This window comes from Crinia signifera, chromosome 1 (assembly GCF_055691185.1).
Source record: "Crinia signifera chromosome 1, ASM5569118v1, whole genome shotgun sequence".
In the NCBI taxonomy this organism is placed as follows: Eukaryota; Metazoa; Chordata; class Amphibia; order Anura; family Myobatrachidae; genus Crinia; species Crinia signifera.
The window spans coordinates 160,041,372-160,058,374 of NC_139217.1; the positions used below are offsets into that span (position 1 = coordinate 160,041,372).

The 17,003-nt window shown below is 44.7% G+C and overlaps 1 protein-coding gene across 1 annotated transcript; it reads right to left on the bottom strand.

Annotated features, from left to right (window-relative positions):
- Positions 1–6,470: 6,470 nt before the first annotated feature.
- On the bottom strand, positions 6,471–12,725 carry POMK (protein O-mannose kinase). Its single transcript, XM_083175457.1, has 3 exons — positions 12,420–12,725; positions 10,123–10,437; positions 6,471–7,361 (listed from the first exon to the last, which is right to left on the bottom strand). The coding sequence occupies exons 2-3, from the start codon at positions 10,405–10,407 to the stop codon at positions 6,588–6,590; spliced, it is 1,059 nt and encodes a 352-aa protein (XP_083031583.1). The 5' UTR covers positions 10,408–10,437; positions 12,420–12,725; the 3' UTR covers positions 6,471–6,587.
- Positions 12,726–17,003: the final 4,278 nt, after the last annotated feature.

Here is a 17,003-nt window from a genome sequence, read left to right on the forward strand (position 1 = left end):
GGTTAAAGCTTTTTTAATAGTGTTAGAAATAATACCGCTAGACACAGCGTGCAGCAAATAGGCATCAAGGTCTCTCTTAAAAGTAATAGTTGGGTCAGAAGGCAAAGCCTTATAGGTGGCAACATCAGACAATTGGCGGTCAATCTCTGCTTTATAAGCAACCAAGTCCTGGACTACAATTGAACCGCCCTTGTCCGCAGACCTAATAACAATGTCCTCACGTTCACTAAGACATTTGAGGGCATCACGTTCAGATTTAGTAAGATTGGGATAAAGATTTGGAGGATTGGACTCAATCTGATCCAACGATGATTCGACCAATCTCACAAACGATTTAATCGAAGCATTGGCCGATGTAGGTTCAAAGTTCGATTTTACAGATAATTTGTACAATTCCGATGGCAAGGGGTCGGTACATATGGTGGAAGACTTAGTCCCAAAAAATTCTTGCAGTTTAAGCTGACGATTCAGCTTATACGTCTCTGTTTTCCAGAGAAAACGATCAAAACGTGTGGTCGGAACATAGTTGAACCTACATCGGCCAATGCTTCGATTAAATCGTTTGTGAGATTGGTCGAATCATCGTTGGATCAGATTGAGTCCAATCCTCCAAATCTTTATCCCAATCTTACTAAATCTGAACGTGATGCCCTCAAATGTCTTAGTGAACGTGAGGACATTGTTATTAGGTCTGCGGACAAGGGCGGTTCAATTGTAGTCCAGGACTTGGTTGCTTATAAAGCAGAGATTGACCGCCAATTGTCTGATGTTGCCACCTATAAGGCTTTGCCTTCTGACCCAACTATTACTTTTAAGAGAGACCTTGATGCCTATTTGCTGCACGCTGTGTCTAGCGGTATTATTTCTAACACTATTAAAAAAGCTTTAACCTGTGATCACCCTGTCAGACCCATTCTATACACGTTACCCAAGGTGCATAAGAGACTGGACAATCCCCCTGGTAGACCCATCATCTCTGCCAGGGGGTCTATTTTTCAACCAGTCTCTATGTACCTTGACGTTTATTTACAACCTGTTATTCAAAATTCTGCATTTGTCTTACAAGATACTACTATGCTATTACAGTCTTTACAGCAATTTACCAACTTACCTCCTGACTGTTTACTTTGCAGTATTGATGTGACGTCGCTTTACACCTGCATCCCCCATTCTATGGGGATAGCAGCGACTAAGCAACTGATCACTGAGAATTTGTTCTATAATGGGCCTGACATTAACTTTTTTTGTGAATTACTTGAAATGGTTTTGACCAAAAACTATTTCTTTTACAATAAACAGTTCTTTCTCCAGTTAGCGGGGTGTGCGATGGGGTCCTCAGTGGCCCCATCGTATGCCAACGCTTTTATGATCTCTGTAGAAAAGGACATATTTTTCACTAATGAGGCTATTGCCAAACAGGTGATCTATTATGCAAGGTATATTGATGACATGATCCTGATTTGGCGGGGTACCAAGGATAGTCTGTTGTCCATTATTGACTTGCATAATTCAAGTGAGAGTCCGGTTAAGCTGACCTGCAATATCTCAGATACCCAGATTGATTTCTTGGATGTACGTATCAGCAAAGTGGGATGCACACTTCAAACATCCTTATTTGTCAAACCCACTGATCGCAATATGGTACTATCCCCTAAAAGCTTTCACCCGCGATCAGTTACCAGAGGTCTACCTTATTCCCAGCTACTCAGAGTAAGAAGGATTTGTAGTGATCCACTTGATCTTGAAATCCAGATGGATCTGATGATCTCTAAATTTGTTGAGCGTGGATATGACCGCAAAAGTCTGTTAGAAACTAAAAAGAGAGTGTTGAGTATACCCCGTGAGCGAACCCTTCTTAAACATAATAAAAAAACTTTATCTGACACTGTCATTTGGCCCAATCGTTATAATACTGCCAGCGACATTGCACGCAGGGCAGTCAAAACGAATTGGCCCATCATCACTACTGATAGAGAGTTGCCCTCCCTTAGCAATAAAAAAATTATGACTTGCTACTCTCGAGGAAAAAATCTTCGTGATATGCTTGTTCATAATGACATTTCTGCCTTGGGTAATCGGCAGTCTGATACTTTTTTGGGTAAGCCTAAAGTGGGTTGCGTTAAATGTACAGGCTGTACTACTTGTGGCTACATGTGGACAGGTACTGTCATTAAACATCCCTCTTTGTCCAAAACCTTTAAAATCAATTTTAGGCTCACTTGTAGCTCGAAGTTCGTTGTATACGTTTTGGTTTGTCCCTGCGGGAAATATTATGTAGGGAAAACAGATTGTGAGTTCAAGATTAGGATGGCTCAACATCGACAAGCCATTAGATCGGCAGTTCTTAAAGGCAACAGTGAACAGCCGGTCGCCCGTCATTATGCTGTTATGGGACACACTCCCACAGCATTAAAACACATGATAATTGACCACATTCCTCCGCTGACTAGGGGCGGTAATAGGTCTAAGCTGCTTTTGCAGCGTGAAGCTAGGTGGATATTTTTATTGGATACCCTGAGCCCGCGGGGCTTAAATTAAACTATGGGTTTAAATTGTTTTTTATAAATCATGTCCTAATATGTCCGTCATGTATTCTTGTATTTACGATCCTTTTTTCTTGTTACATTTTGCCCATGTTGTAACTCCGTACTGTGTTTAATGTTGACAGTGTATTGTTGTTACTATGGTGATGGGAGCACACAGAGATGACGTCATCTCCAAGCGCTTACGTCGGTGGGCGGCTGCCGGGGCTCTTGCGTGACGGACGGCTATGGTGAGGGTGCACTGCTATAAATGGTGAGTTTGTATCTTATGTATTTTGTACTGCCCTGAGGAAAATGTGATTTCTGCACATTGAAACGTTGGCATTTAAGCGGCATGTGTCATGTGTCTTTATTTATACCTGAGTGCCGCCGTACATCATCATCTACTTATCTGTGGGCGTCTTAACCCACACTAAACGGAAGGCAACAGGGACGTTTCTCGTTTATAGCGAGTGCCAGAGTTTGGAGTATATATATATATATATATATATATATTTTTTTTTTTTTTTTTTTTTAATTAATTTATTTATATTACACACACACACACACACACACACACACACTTCGTGGGGCAGTACTCACTTGAATAAAGACGCTCACACTTGGAGTATTAGGTCATTACTAATACTCCAAGTGTGAGCGTCTTTATTCAAGTGAGTGACGCCGCACTCACTGAGGGACGCCGCAGGGGTTAAGATTCGCCGTCAGGGGCAGCGAGCCCCCGCGACATTGAATACGGGGATAGCAGGGGGGACAGCAAGGCTCCGGAACACGGCGACTGTGCAGCGAATCCTAAACAGGATTCGCTGCACGCCGCGATTATGATCATTGAATACTGCCCTCTGTCTGTTAGTGATTATGGTGGGAGCATGAAGGAAACAGGCCAGAATAGATCTAGAGTTTCCTGCATTTCATATACTGCTTTGCCCTTTGAAATGCCGGGTTCAACCAGAGTAATTAAACAATGTTTAAGCCGTGTCACCTCAGCTTGAAAACTCATTAACTCCACAAGCTAGTCCCTCTTCTGGCACTTAAGGTGCCCCTACACATTTTAATTATTGTATACAATATAGCATCTTAGTTTTGCGATGAGATGAGTGCAGCACATACTTTTTGTACTAGATCTAATCTCATCACAAAACCGAGATGCGATATTGTATACAATAATTGTAACGTGTATGGGCACCTTTAGAGATGATATCAGGCCAGATGTGCCAATCTTGGAAAGTGATAAATGGAGAGTGATAAACAGCCAACCAATCCGCTCGTAACTGCCATATCACTGGTTGGGCTTGAATAATGACAGGTAGGAGCTGATTGGTTGGTGGTTGATCACTCTACATCAGTGATGTCAAACTCATGGCCCTCCAGCTGTTGTGGAACTACACTTCCCAGCATGCCCTGCCACAGATTTTATATAATGGATTGCTAAAACTGTGACAGGGCATGCTGGGACGTGTGATAAAATGTAGAGACACCACTGCTCTACATTTTATCACTGTGAGGCCTAGTACATCTGGCCCATAATCTCCAAATGCCAGTGACTGGATGACCTAGGTCACATGTTCAGACGACTGACTCCTGAGTCAAGTGCCATGTTCAACCCTTGTAGCTACCAGGGTTGGCTTCCCAGATAAAACAATCTGACTGCAGTCAAGACTATAAAATTTAAATAAAAACAACTAAATCCTGGTACACTGAAAGTGTCCGCCTGATATATGGAGAGGGACAGAGCCTATAGAAACTTGAAAAATGTAACAAAGACATAAATGCATTAGATATTGCCATAGTATGGTGGACTTGACTGAAGAATTATTCTATTGTTTGGAGCACAACACGGCTTTTTTAAGCAAATTACAAGCTGTGAGCTCTAAAACTACTGCACCTTTCCAGTATGCACATTTCTATAATGTATACAGGCATTTCCTTGTATGTACTTTTTATTTAACAAAATATCTACAGCCATCTTTCAGTACAAAAAGTGATCTTAAACTTTTACTATAATTGTTCATAAATATATTCATCACAATTTTTCAATAGGGCAGTATGTCAGCTGCTACTATTCATCAAGCCATTTAACATTTTATTGTATACCATTGTGACAAAACTCAGGGGGTCGGGGGAATTTGAGTAGCCACAACAACGCATTTATGTAACGCACCTATTGCAACATTATCCCCCCGATTGCACTTCTTTTGTTTATCACACAAATATTTTTTTTCTAGAAAAGTCTGCATTCACACAATTGCTTGTGTTGCCTGCTTAATGTATAGGTGGAAATGGGGGGAAACAAATCACAACTAATCTAATCACAACTAATCTGTCTAGTAAAAAACGGTAAAGTAGTCTTTTTTATTGACCATAAAGGATTTTTCTTAAAGTGTGTGAAATGGTTGCTATATGCATTATTCTAAAACATTGAAAAAAAAATGACAGGTACAGTTGTAGCAAGTGTTTTTCTGAAAAATAAATACTTAAATTAGGAGCACATACAAGTGGGAAATTGTGTGTGTGCGCGCGTGCGTGTGTGTAATATATATATATATATATATATATAGTAATTTCAAGCCACTTGCAATAAAACACACCAAAATACCCCCCCCATATATATATATATATATATATATATATATATATATATATATATATATATATATATATATATATAGTAATTTCAAGCCACTTGCAATAAAACACACCAAAATACCCCCCCCCAAAAAAAAAAAAAAAACACATGTCATTATTGGCCAATTAATGTTTTTGTAAAACTTATAAGTGCATAATTAGTCATTAAGGGGGCGTGTCCCAGTCCTCCTGAACCCAGTCCTCACATTTTTACCATAAAATAGGGATTTTACCCAACTATGGAGATTTATCGCAGGTAATGTTTTGCAAAAAGTAAAAAGAGTCTTGATAAAAGTAAATTTTTTTGCACACCTGGTTATGGCGGCTTAATAAATCCCCCCCCCCCCCCCCAGTCCTAGTTTTGCTGCATAACAATTTATAAATATGTTTTACAGTATATACATTTCAAATAGGTTTAGATCAATAGTCAATTGTCAGCTTTCCCATGATTTTATCATGTCTAAAATTTACAACAAAAAATTACCACAAAATTTTCCCTCAGAAATACAAAACATTTGTATACTTTTATTATTATTAATATTATTATTATTTGGGGGACTTGATTTAGCAAATACAAAATTACATCCAGGCTACATTAACTGACAATGACCATGACCATGTGGCCTAGAATTGTTATTTGTAGGCTTACTATACTACACCTTTAAATGGGGGCACTCATGAATTACACAGATTCTGTATCTGTCTGAATTTTTCCTGCTTTTAATTAGCCACAGAATCGATGTCCTTGTTTAAAGGTAAGCCTGGTTATTGGGACTTACAAAGATTATTGGGGCCAGATGTATCAGGCTTCAAAAAAGTGATAAAATGGAGGGTGATAAACAAGCAGCCAATCAGCTCATACTTGTTATTTTTCAAACCCATCCTGTGACATGACAGGTAGGAGCTGTTTGGCTGGCTGTTTATCATTCTCCATTTTATCACTTTTTGAAGCCTAATACATCTGGCCCTTGGTGCTTATTCTTTCACACTGATAGATTTCATGCTTCTTTCATGATTAAACCTTATGCCTGCCCGTGATCTGTTCTAATTTAGTACTTAATGCACAGTATAAGAAACTTTCAAAACAACTTTAGCTCATTGGCTTATATTTGCCTACTAAAAATGTGCATCTTATTTGAAGTTAATTGGATGTCCAGCATAATGTAGCCCATATACCAACAACCAATTAGCACAATCCTGTGTTGTGTCGATGATTATCTTTAAAAATTGGCAAAACAGAACTTGTTGGAAAATCTCAGTCAGCTTTTCCAACCCAAAGAATATTTGAATAAGCAAGTCAGGGATTTTTAACATGTTGTATTTTGGCAGTCAGTGTACCACAACCAACTTAATGCGTAATAAAACACAGCAGCATTAAAGCATTGCTGGTATACAATACTGCCATGGCCGAATTCTATTTCATAACATTTCTCTAGTATCAGATACAGCCATCTCCTTCACCAGCAAAGTGAGAACTCTCTTGTATTTGTCCAGTATAGTCTGAGCAGATGGTCTCTCTGTTGGGTTCTTTTTCCCACACTCCGCGTGTATGTCAAACAAGTGGAACCGCACGATATCGCTCCCCTCCACATGACCCAAAAGATAATCCGTTACTGCAGGGATCTTCCAGATATCAGTCTTCTCGTCATATGGTGGCATGAGATCATCACTAAACTCGATATAGGGCCCATGGGGCCACAGCTGTTCAGGAGCAACAAAATTCCCGATAATTTCTCTCGGGCCACATTTGATCAAACTCCCTTTCTCTCTGTCCACCGATGGAAGAGCATCTAAATCATTAGCCACTATGTGGAAGTCACTGGTTAGAAGGTATTGAGATAGTACTTTATGCAGGTCATTGGAGTCACACATGACCAGTACACCAAGGGGACTGTTGTGCAGATAACGGATGATACTCACATAGTCTATTGCAAGACCAAGTCGGTTTTCCCAAGTATTTAGATTCTGGTATTTAGGGAGGTCGAATGTTTTATCCAAGTGTTTTAAAGAGCCCAGAGGATGATACTCTGTTAGTATGGTGTTCTCCTCCTCGCAATAACCCACAAGGGTAACAACATGCCTGCTCTGTAGGGACTGTAGCATCCGCAAGCCGTGAACAAAGTCATCCTGTAGAGCTGGTACTGTGAGCTGAGACATGGCCACCTTCAGCTCTTTCCACTCTGACAGATAAACCTGAGGAGTAGATTTTAAGAAGCAAAATTAAATCATACAAGCTGTAAGCAGGGCTCAACAATTTAATAAAACAATGCCCTGCAGTTATAACCTACCTGTGTACCGCCATTTAATATACAGTAGGGCTAACTTGGCCTAGCTAGTAGGATCCTCCGCCAGTGACAGTAAGCACGCCCCTGGACTCCCATTGGCTAGTTTTACAGGTGTTCATGGTCTGGACAGCTTACAAAAGATGCTATGTCTTATGCTGAATCCCAGGAACTGCATGGCATCTGATGCATCCAGCACTGCACATCCCTGGGGGATCCATCCCCCACATATATTACATACATGATAACATGTATGTGTATATGTGTTTAGTGATCCTGCCCTGCAGCACATGGTCGGCACTGCAGCTGCTCCTACCCATTTACTCAGAGGAGAACGTATAATACATGGGTTCCCATCTGATGCCTTGGATGAGCCTTCCAGAACTGTTTTGGGGTACATTTTCTGCTGCACATGTATACAATTAGTACTCCTGAATTATATTCTATGCAAACAGAATTTAAGGGTGTCAATCAGTAAATAGTATCGTTCAGCCAATCAGAGAGCGGTAAAATGCGATTGGACAACATTCCCAGTATGTATTAAGCAATGGAAGCAAAATTTTCTGGCGCTTGCACTGCATCTAGAATTTTCAGAATAATCTCATAAGGGATGAGACTGCGGGGCCCATTAAGCATTTCATATTTGTGGCTAATTCCCCAAAATTGGGTATTTTGGGGGGCTCTTGGCCCTGCGTCTGCTCATTAACCACTTGAGTGGTATGCCCGGAAAATGCTCAGCTGCACTGCCGCAGCAGGCTGACCTGGAAAATTTCCAGGCATACCACTAAGATGAAGGTGTGCGCCAGTGGTGCCTACAGCTGTACACCACTGGTGCATCACCTGTCCTACCCTGGTAGGTTTGTCCTGCCCCAGCAAAACCCACCACTCAGGGGGTTAATACATCCGGCCATTAGGATTGCATACTGCAATGCGATCCTGGCGGTAAGATCCCGCCCAGATCGTATTGTATATGGGCCCTAGTATCTTCCCAGGGTTCATGTGCTGGCCAACTGCCACGTCAAACCCAGAAGTTCTTACAACATACAAGACAGTCTTATTGGTTTTATGTGATACATCCCGCCCAGAGTATATATAGTGTGACACATGAGTAATGCAAATGCCCTTAGTCACATAGGGCACAACTCACCCCATTGGTGCTAAGGGATTGTCCAGTCTTGCTTTAAGTATTGTTTGAATGCGCATTATGGGGGTTATCCAGACCTGATCACTGTTATGCGATTCACAAGTTGATCTATTATCAAACAACTGCACGTGTACAGTTTGTAGAGTGCATGCGTGAGGCCAAACAGAGACAAAAATCAATGACTTTTCACAATCCCCTCATAACTGGGTGTGTCAAAAAAATGCAGGCGTGCCTCAACCACAGCTCTGACCTCAACCACATGTCTGCTACTCGACTGTCTCTGTAGCAGACATGTGGAAAGGTCAGAGTTACACACATTTGCACATCCTGGGAACTTAAAGGCGGCGCCTATCTGATCACTTTGCGCTGCAGATTTGCAAAGCAGTGAATAGGCCTGAATCAGTACCTATATTTGGCTTAATAATAGACATTTGTAATTAAAAAATAACATTTTAAGATGCTACAAAAACAAAAAAGTTAAAATAAATAGGTGTCTGTAATGTACTGCAAAACAAAAGAACTCAATATGGGAGGGTTTGTGTTTTTTACCCCAAATCGCACTAACAACTTAATTTCAGGAAATGTGGTAATAACATGGTCCTGTCATTACATACTCTGAAATATACAAACAGAAGACACTTGCACTAGTATTACTGAACTATCGCTTACCACGTATAGACCATATATCCCTCCCCATGCTGATTTCTAGCCCCACCTCCCCTCTTTGTTTGCTTGCAGGGAGAAGGAATTGGGAGGGTAGGGGGTTCCAGCTCCAAGACAGATGCCCCCCTAAAATAGGATGTTCCTTCATGGACAATGCCTGCAATTTAGGGAATCTAGGGGATGTGGGGTTTTCACACAATAATCAGATTATAACTATCTACTGGTAGAACAGGGGTCTCATGTGTGGATAGGGAAGGAAACACTGAGTGATTCCACAGTAAAGGGGTGTGATGAGGCAGCTGGGTGATTTGATTTTCACTATGTCCATGGGCGATTTGGACAATGACCCATTTGGTCATACAGTAGGCCAAAATACACCCTGTGTGCAGCATACTCAAGAATGCCTTGCCTGCACAGTATATTTTGTCGGCCAATAGTAATGTGTGCATCGCAATTGGCTGCAGGAGAAATGCGGTGTGATTTTGGCTAACTAGCTAGACAATTTTGCCTATATAGTCAAAAATGTATGCCAAATCGCACCGTGTGTACATGGCAAAGACCCTTTCCAATAATAACAATAATGCTGTAGACCAGGCATGTCCAAACTATGGCTATCCAGCTGTTGTGGAACGACCAGTCCCGTCAGGCCTTGCCACAGTTTGGCTATTAGGGAATGCTAAGACTATGGCAAGGAATGCTGGGATGTTTTTGCACAACAGCTGGAGTGCCACCGTTTGGACATGCCTGCTGTAAACAAATGCTCTTGCATAAGACCTGGATTCTTACATCACAACATGGAAGCTCCATAACCACGCTAGCCTTGAATGTTATTATCTGTAGCTTAATTAAACCATAAAATAATTACCTTTTTTACAGCTCCTTCACCCACAAGCTTTAATTTGCGGACCTCCTTTTTGATTGCCTCACATGACAGCCAAGCAGAGCAGTTTTTCATGGTTCCAATCTTGAAGTACCCTTGAGGGCAAGCACTAGGATCTGCAGGGCTGTAACTAGTTGACACATAGAGGTGTTCCAGATAAACATAGAGCACTAAGTTGATGAACACCACTGTGAAAAGGAGAAGGATGATCAGTAGTATAAGGCAATTCCAGCTGCCAGTCCTTCTACCTACGTGCAGTCTTTTCTCCATCCTGCCTTGCGTGGGTCGTTCTGTACCATGCTATAAATACAAAGGATATATGCATATAAGAGTAAATACGCAGCTGAGTATGTAGTCTAAGGGGTAAATGTAATAAGGTTCCACGTTCCCGGAAGTGTGGGACTTCTGTATTATTTTTAATACGCCAATCATTTACAAGACAAAACCAGGTTAGTTTTGCCTTGTAAATCATTGCCACTAATATGAGCATTTTTATCTGAAGCCTGGAACTCAGACAGGATTACATTTATCCCTAGGTCTCAAAGAAGCCATTTATCATTAAATAGAAAGGTCTTTAATTATATGGCTATCAATAACACAGACATTACACAATCAAAGCAAAAGTTGTCGAAGATTTAGCATGAAATATATTTGTGATTGACAAATCTGTACTTTTGGCCATGTAAACGGAAGAGGTTAATTTTAAGCACCCATGAAGCCTACTGAATGCACACAGTCAGGAAAAAAAATGAAATCTATACAGATTACCGGTGGACGGGATGCTGACGGTCAGAATACAGACACCGGACATAAGGATGGCTGTGCTTTAGAACATGTACGTGCTCTACCTTAGACATAATCATCTCCACAAAATAAGAGTGCAAAATGTGTTACAACAGCGCTAGCAACACAATAGTGTTGAGGTAGGTCACCACACCAGATACAAGGGTACTGTAGAAGATCTGCTACACAGTGGTGTAAAATTTATGGTCCTCCAGCTGTTGTGGAACTACACATCCCAGCATGCCCTGCCACAGTTTTAGCAATCCATTATATAAAATCTGTCAAGGCATGCTGGGATGTGTAGTTCCACAACAGCTGGAGGGCCATACATTTGACACCACTGTGCTACACCATGCACTGCCATTCTGCAAGACACCCTAATGGTGCCCATACACTAGGGCAGTGGTTCCCAAACTGTGTGCCGTGGCTCCCTGGGGTGCCTCGGGACACTTGCAGGGGTGCCACGGGTTGGTGGTCCAGGACCAATTCAAATTATTTATGATCAATTATTAATGGACGAAACCAGTGCTGGTGGCTGCCAATCATAAAATATGTACTTTCAGAAGCAAATCATGCCCTTTACCACATAACTGAATCTAACAAGTACATATAAACACAATGTACTTAATTTTATATATATTTTTTGGGGCCTAAGGGTGCCGTGGAAAAATTCTGATACTCTAGGGTGCCATGATTCGAAAAAGATTGGGAACCCCTGCACTAGGGCAATATTGCATCCAATCCTTCAATTTCTATCGCATCTGTGCGATAAATCGAAGTATTGTATGCATCACCCAAACGCATTGCGCAGACCCGCCGGTCAAATTTCATGTTGATAGATATTAGAGTACATGTTGCACATAATATTTTTCAAATTGCATGAGTGATCGCATGTGGTTTTTATCAGAGGGCCACCCAGTGTTTTGCAATGTTTTTTCAAAATTCTGCTACCCACCAATGACTACGATCACCCGCCAGCCCTCCTGCACAGCTTTCCACTACACCACCGCCCGCCCTCTTCCAGCACCCGATGTGGCATCACAGGTAGCATGCAACATAGGGTGCTGGAAAAAAAAAGCACTTGGGCACGATAAGATGCGATCAGATGCGATGGGACATTGCATTGTTATGTTGCATTGCATCTGATCGCATATGTGTATGAACACCATAACAGTGCAGGTTTTAATGATATCAGATCTTGGGCTAGATTTATGAAGCTTCAAAAAGTAATAAAGTGGAGAGTGATAAACAACCAGTCAATCAGCTCCTACCTGTCATTTTTCACACCCAGCCTGTAACATATCAGTTAGGAGCTGACTGGCTGGCTGTTTCTCACTCTCCATTTCATCACTTTTGAAGCTTGATACATTTGGAATAATATAGGCTCAAGTCAAAACAATCAGTTTAGAATCAAAATAGGTCACAGACAGCAGCACATTAAGTGCACCTCCCCCTCAGTATATGACTTTAGTGCTGGCCATGTTGCAGAGGTTACTCACATCCACCTCACGACGATCACAGGCACCGTGCAGCCAGAATCAGCGCTTATTTTCTGCCAGAGTGACAGAAATGTTGAACAGGGCGCCTGCTACCCTGCTGTCATATGTCTGCGTGAAAGTGCTGCAGCTATTAGTACAATACAGACTACAGAGAGAGTGCTTCCTGTGTCCCAGCTGCCGGGCATATAGCGCTACCAATGCGCTGCGCCCCCTGCTGGTGGCTGATGCTTGGTTATGTTTTCTAGCTTGCAGATTGTGAGCGATGAAGCTTGAGACGCACGTGCGTTCCACACACAGGAAGTAACAAGGTACAGGGAGAGCCCGCCCCCGAGCCGGCACCAGAGTCAGAGGCTGGTTTCACACACACTCCGGCTCCTGCCGGACGGCGAAATCCCGCACGGCCAGGAAGCCGTGCCACACTCAGTAGTTGTGAATGGACACCCTATGGCCGGTTTCACACACTCCGGCTCCTGCCGGACGGTGAAATCCCGCACGGCCAGGGAGCCGTGCCGCACACTAAGGGCTGTTTCACACAGTACGGTTCCTGCCGCACGGTGAAATCCCGTACGGCCAGGGAGCCGTGCCGCACTCAGCAGTTGTGAATGGACACTATTGTGTCCATTCACACGGGACGGCCACGGCCCGGCCGCACGGCTGCAGCCGGATCCCCCCACTGGAAGGGACGGCTGCCGGGCTGTGGCCATCCCTGCCATTATAAAATTCTGAGTGCGGCGCGGCTCCCTGACCGTACGGGATTTCACCGTGCGGCAGGAACCGTACTGTGTGAAACAGCCCTAAGGGCTGTTTCACACAGTACGGTTCCTGCCGCACGGTGAAATCCCGTACGGTCAGGGAGCCGCGCCGCACTCAGAATTTTATAATGGCAGGGATGGCCACAGCCCGGCAGCCGTCCCTTCCAGTGGGGGGATCCGGCTGCAGCCGTGCGGCCGGGCCGTGGCCGTCCCGTGTGAATGGACACAATAGTGTCCATTCACAACTGCTGAGTGCGGCACGGCTCCCTGGCCGTACGGGATTTCACCGTGCGGCAGGAACCGTACTGTGTGAAACAGCCCTAAGGGCTGTTTCACACAGTACGGTTCCTGCCGCACGGTGAAATCCCGTACGGCCAGGGAGCCGTGCCGCACTCAGCAGTTGTGAATGGACACTATTGTGTCCATTCACACGGGACGGCCACGGCCCGGCCGCACGGCTGCAGCCGGATCCCCCCACTGGAAGGGACGGCTGCCGGGCTGTGGCCATCCCTGCCATTATAAAATTCTGAGTGCGGCGCGGCTCCCTGACCGTACGGGATTTCACCGTGCGGCAGGAACCGTACTGTGTGAAACAGCCCTTAGGGTGGTTTCACACTGTCCGGCTCCTGCCGGACGGTGAAATCCCGCATGGCTTAAAAGCCGTGCCGTCCCTGCAGTGTGTAATGGACAGCTATGTGTCCATTCACACAGGACGGCCATGGCACGGCTACCGGGTAGCAGCCGGATCTTTCAACTGCAGTGTCCGGCTGCCGTGCCGTGGCCATCCCGTCCTCACAGGTCAGTGTGTGCTGAGGGCGATGGGGGCCTTTCACACACACTGGTCATTTGGTGTCCGGTTTTAGCTCTCCACCGCCCCCACACTGACGTCACTTCAGTTTTTACCCTCAAATTTACATAGCACCGGCTCACTGAGCCGGTGCATGTGAAAGAGACAACTGTCAGGCAAAAAGCCGGACAAAATGTGTCCGGCTTTTTGCCTTCCGGACAAAACTGGAGTGTGTGAAACCAGCCATAAGTTGTGAATGGACACTATTGTGTCCATTCACACGGGACGGCCACGACCCGGCCGCACGGTTGCAGCCGGATCCCACCACTGGAAGGGACGGCTGCCGGGCTGTGGCTATCCCTTCCATGATAAACTAGTGTGTGCGGCACAGCTCCCAGGCCGTGCGGGATTTCACCGTCCGGCAGGAGCCGGAGTGTGTGAAACCAGCCTATTGGGTCCATTCACACGGGACAGCCCCGATCCGGCCGCACGGTTGCAGCCGGATCCCGCCACTGGAAGGCTGGTTTCACACACTCCGGCTCCTGCCGGACGGTGAAATCCCGCACGGCCAGGGAGCCGTGCCGCACACAGTAGATTATCATGGAGGGGATGGCCACAGCCCGGCAGCCATCCCTTCGGCTGGTTTCACACACTCCAGCTCCTGCCGGACGGTGAAATCCCGCACGGCCAGGGAGCCGTGCCGCACACACTAGTTTATCATGGAAGGGATGGCCACAGCCCGGCAGCCGTCCCTTCCAGTGGCGGGATCCGGCTGCAACCGTGCGGCCGGGTCGTGGCCGTCCCGTGTGAATGGATACAATAGTGTCCATTCACAACTAATGTGTGCGGCACGGCTCCCTGGTCGTGCGGGATTTCACCGTCCGGCAGGAGCCGGAGTGTGTGAAACCAGCCTTCCAGTGGTGGGATCTGGCAGCAGCCGTGCGGCCGGGCCGTGACCGTCCCGTGTGAATGGACACAATAGTGTCCATTCACAACTACTGTGTGCGGCACGGCTTACTGGCCGTGCGGGATTTGACCGTCCGGCAGGAGCCGGAGTGTGTGAAACCGGCCAGAATCTAACCCGGCAGTACGGCTCATCTCAAGGCAAATCACCCTCAGCCATATCTCCACTGGGGTCTAATCAACATAATCAGACACATATGAGAGCACAGCACAGACACATTGGGGTAAGTTTACTTAGATGGGAGTTCTATTGAAGATTAGATTCTATTATCTTCTAGGACAGTGGTTCTCAACCTCGGTCCTCAAGGACCCCCAACAGTACACGTTTTCCAGGTCACCTGGCAGGTGAACAGGTGCACTCATTAGTCACTGACACATTTTAAAAGATCACAGGTGGAGCTAATTATTTCCCCTTTGATTGTATGTGGAGACCTGGAAAACGTGCACTGTTGGGGGTCCTTGAGGACTGAGGTTGAGAACCACTGGTCTCGAAGCTGCTGAATAACTAAAAAGTATAATCTAATTGGTTGCCCATAGCAACATCCCATCTTCAATATAACTACCATTTTAGTAAATAAACCTCACTAACACCCAAAAACACACCAGAGACTAGGGATGGCCATCGATAGCATGAAACATTGATGGTTTCATTACTGATGACAGAGAGCCAATGAATCTCTGCCAATGAAGACTGAGTGCGACCAAATATATTTAAAATCTCCCCCACCCCTAGCACTGCCAGCCCACCAACCCCTATCTCTGAGCAACCCATAGATTGTTCAACACAGATGATTTATGCGTCGTCAATGATTATTGCCTATGGTACCTTCAATGGCAACCACCAATGGACATTCCTACCTGAGCCACATAGAAGGAGGTGTCAGGATGGTGACAGGGAGGAAGGCAGACCCAGATAGAGTGGGGTACGGGCAAAGCAGGAGTGAATACTTGACAGATTGACTTTATATATGCAGGTGAATCAAGTTTACTTCAGGACACTTTAAAAGCCCTGTGTGGTGGGATCTTCTAATTTATTACCGCACCCCTGGAGCATGTGTGATCTTTCTTAAAATTGTCACTTTTCGGAAAAGTCACCTGGATTTGGAGGTCTAATTGAGCAATTGGAAGTTTCTAATTAGCTTAATTAGACCTTCCAAAATGGCAACTTTAAATAGTCATTCAATGTTAGGATTAAAGTCCCGTACAGACGGGGGGAGATATATTGCTCGGCCATATATTGCTGAGCAATATATGGCCGAGCAATATATTGCTCAGTTTCTCCTGTTCATCAGCGACCAGAGACGGTCGCTGATGAAAAAGAAACTGCCGGGGAGCCCGGCAGTGGAAATCAGCTGGTCGCAGGAGCATGTTCCTGCAACCAGCAATCACCACAGGGGCAAAAACGGGAGCGCGCACCCGTCGATATATCGCCGGTGCACACTCCCATTGCGGGCAATATGGTCGCTCAGCGACCATATTTCCCGCGATTTTGCACAAAATCACCCCCGTGTGTACGCACCATAAGGACTTCAGCAGCCAGTATGTCAGGCATGTACAAACTGTGGCCCTCCAGCTGTTGTGAAACTACACAACCCAGCATGATGGGACTTGTAGTTTCATAACAGCTGGATGGCCATAGTTTGGACATGCCTGCAGTATGTAGTGCATGTGTTTGTTTGTAAGTCTGTTTTTCTGTGCTACAAACCCCACAAATGTGTCCCAAAGCAAGTCCTGGGGATTTTTCATAAACTTAACGTTTTAGGGAAAAAAATCACACATACTGTTGAGGTGTGAGAAAATAGACAGTGATTTCTGGAGACTTTCCCATTTTCAGTTCAGCAATTGAATACCAAAACCCTGCGATGCATGTTTTTTTTTTTTTTTTTAATTTCCCTCCGGCAATAAAAGCTTCCTGACTGATTTGGCACTCTAGGGCAGTGGTTCCCAACCCTGGTCCTCAAGTACCCCCAACAGTGCACGTTTTTCAGGTCTCCACACAGAATCAGTGAAATAATGAGCTCCACCTGTGGATCTTTTAAAACGTGCATGAATAATCTGTGCACCTGCTGGGTTACCTGGAAA

Bases quoted from the DNA above. Each gene is read 5' to 3' on its own strand.
- POMK (XM_083175457.1), bottom strand. From the start codon at position 10,407: ATGGAGAAAAGACTGCACGTAGGTAGAAGGACTGGCAGCTGGAATTGC. The intron at 7,362-10,122 runs GTAATTATTTTA...TCTACTCCTCAG, and splicing joins GTGAAGGAGCTGTAAAAAAG to GTTTATCTGTCAGAGTGGAA.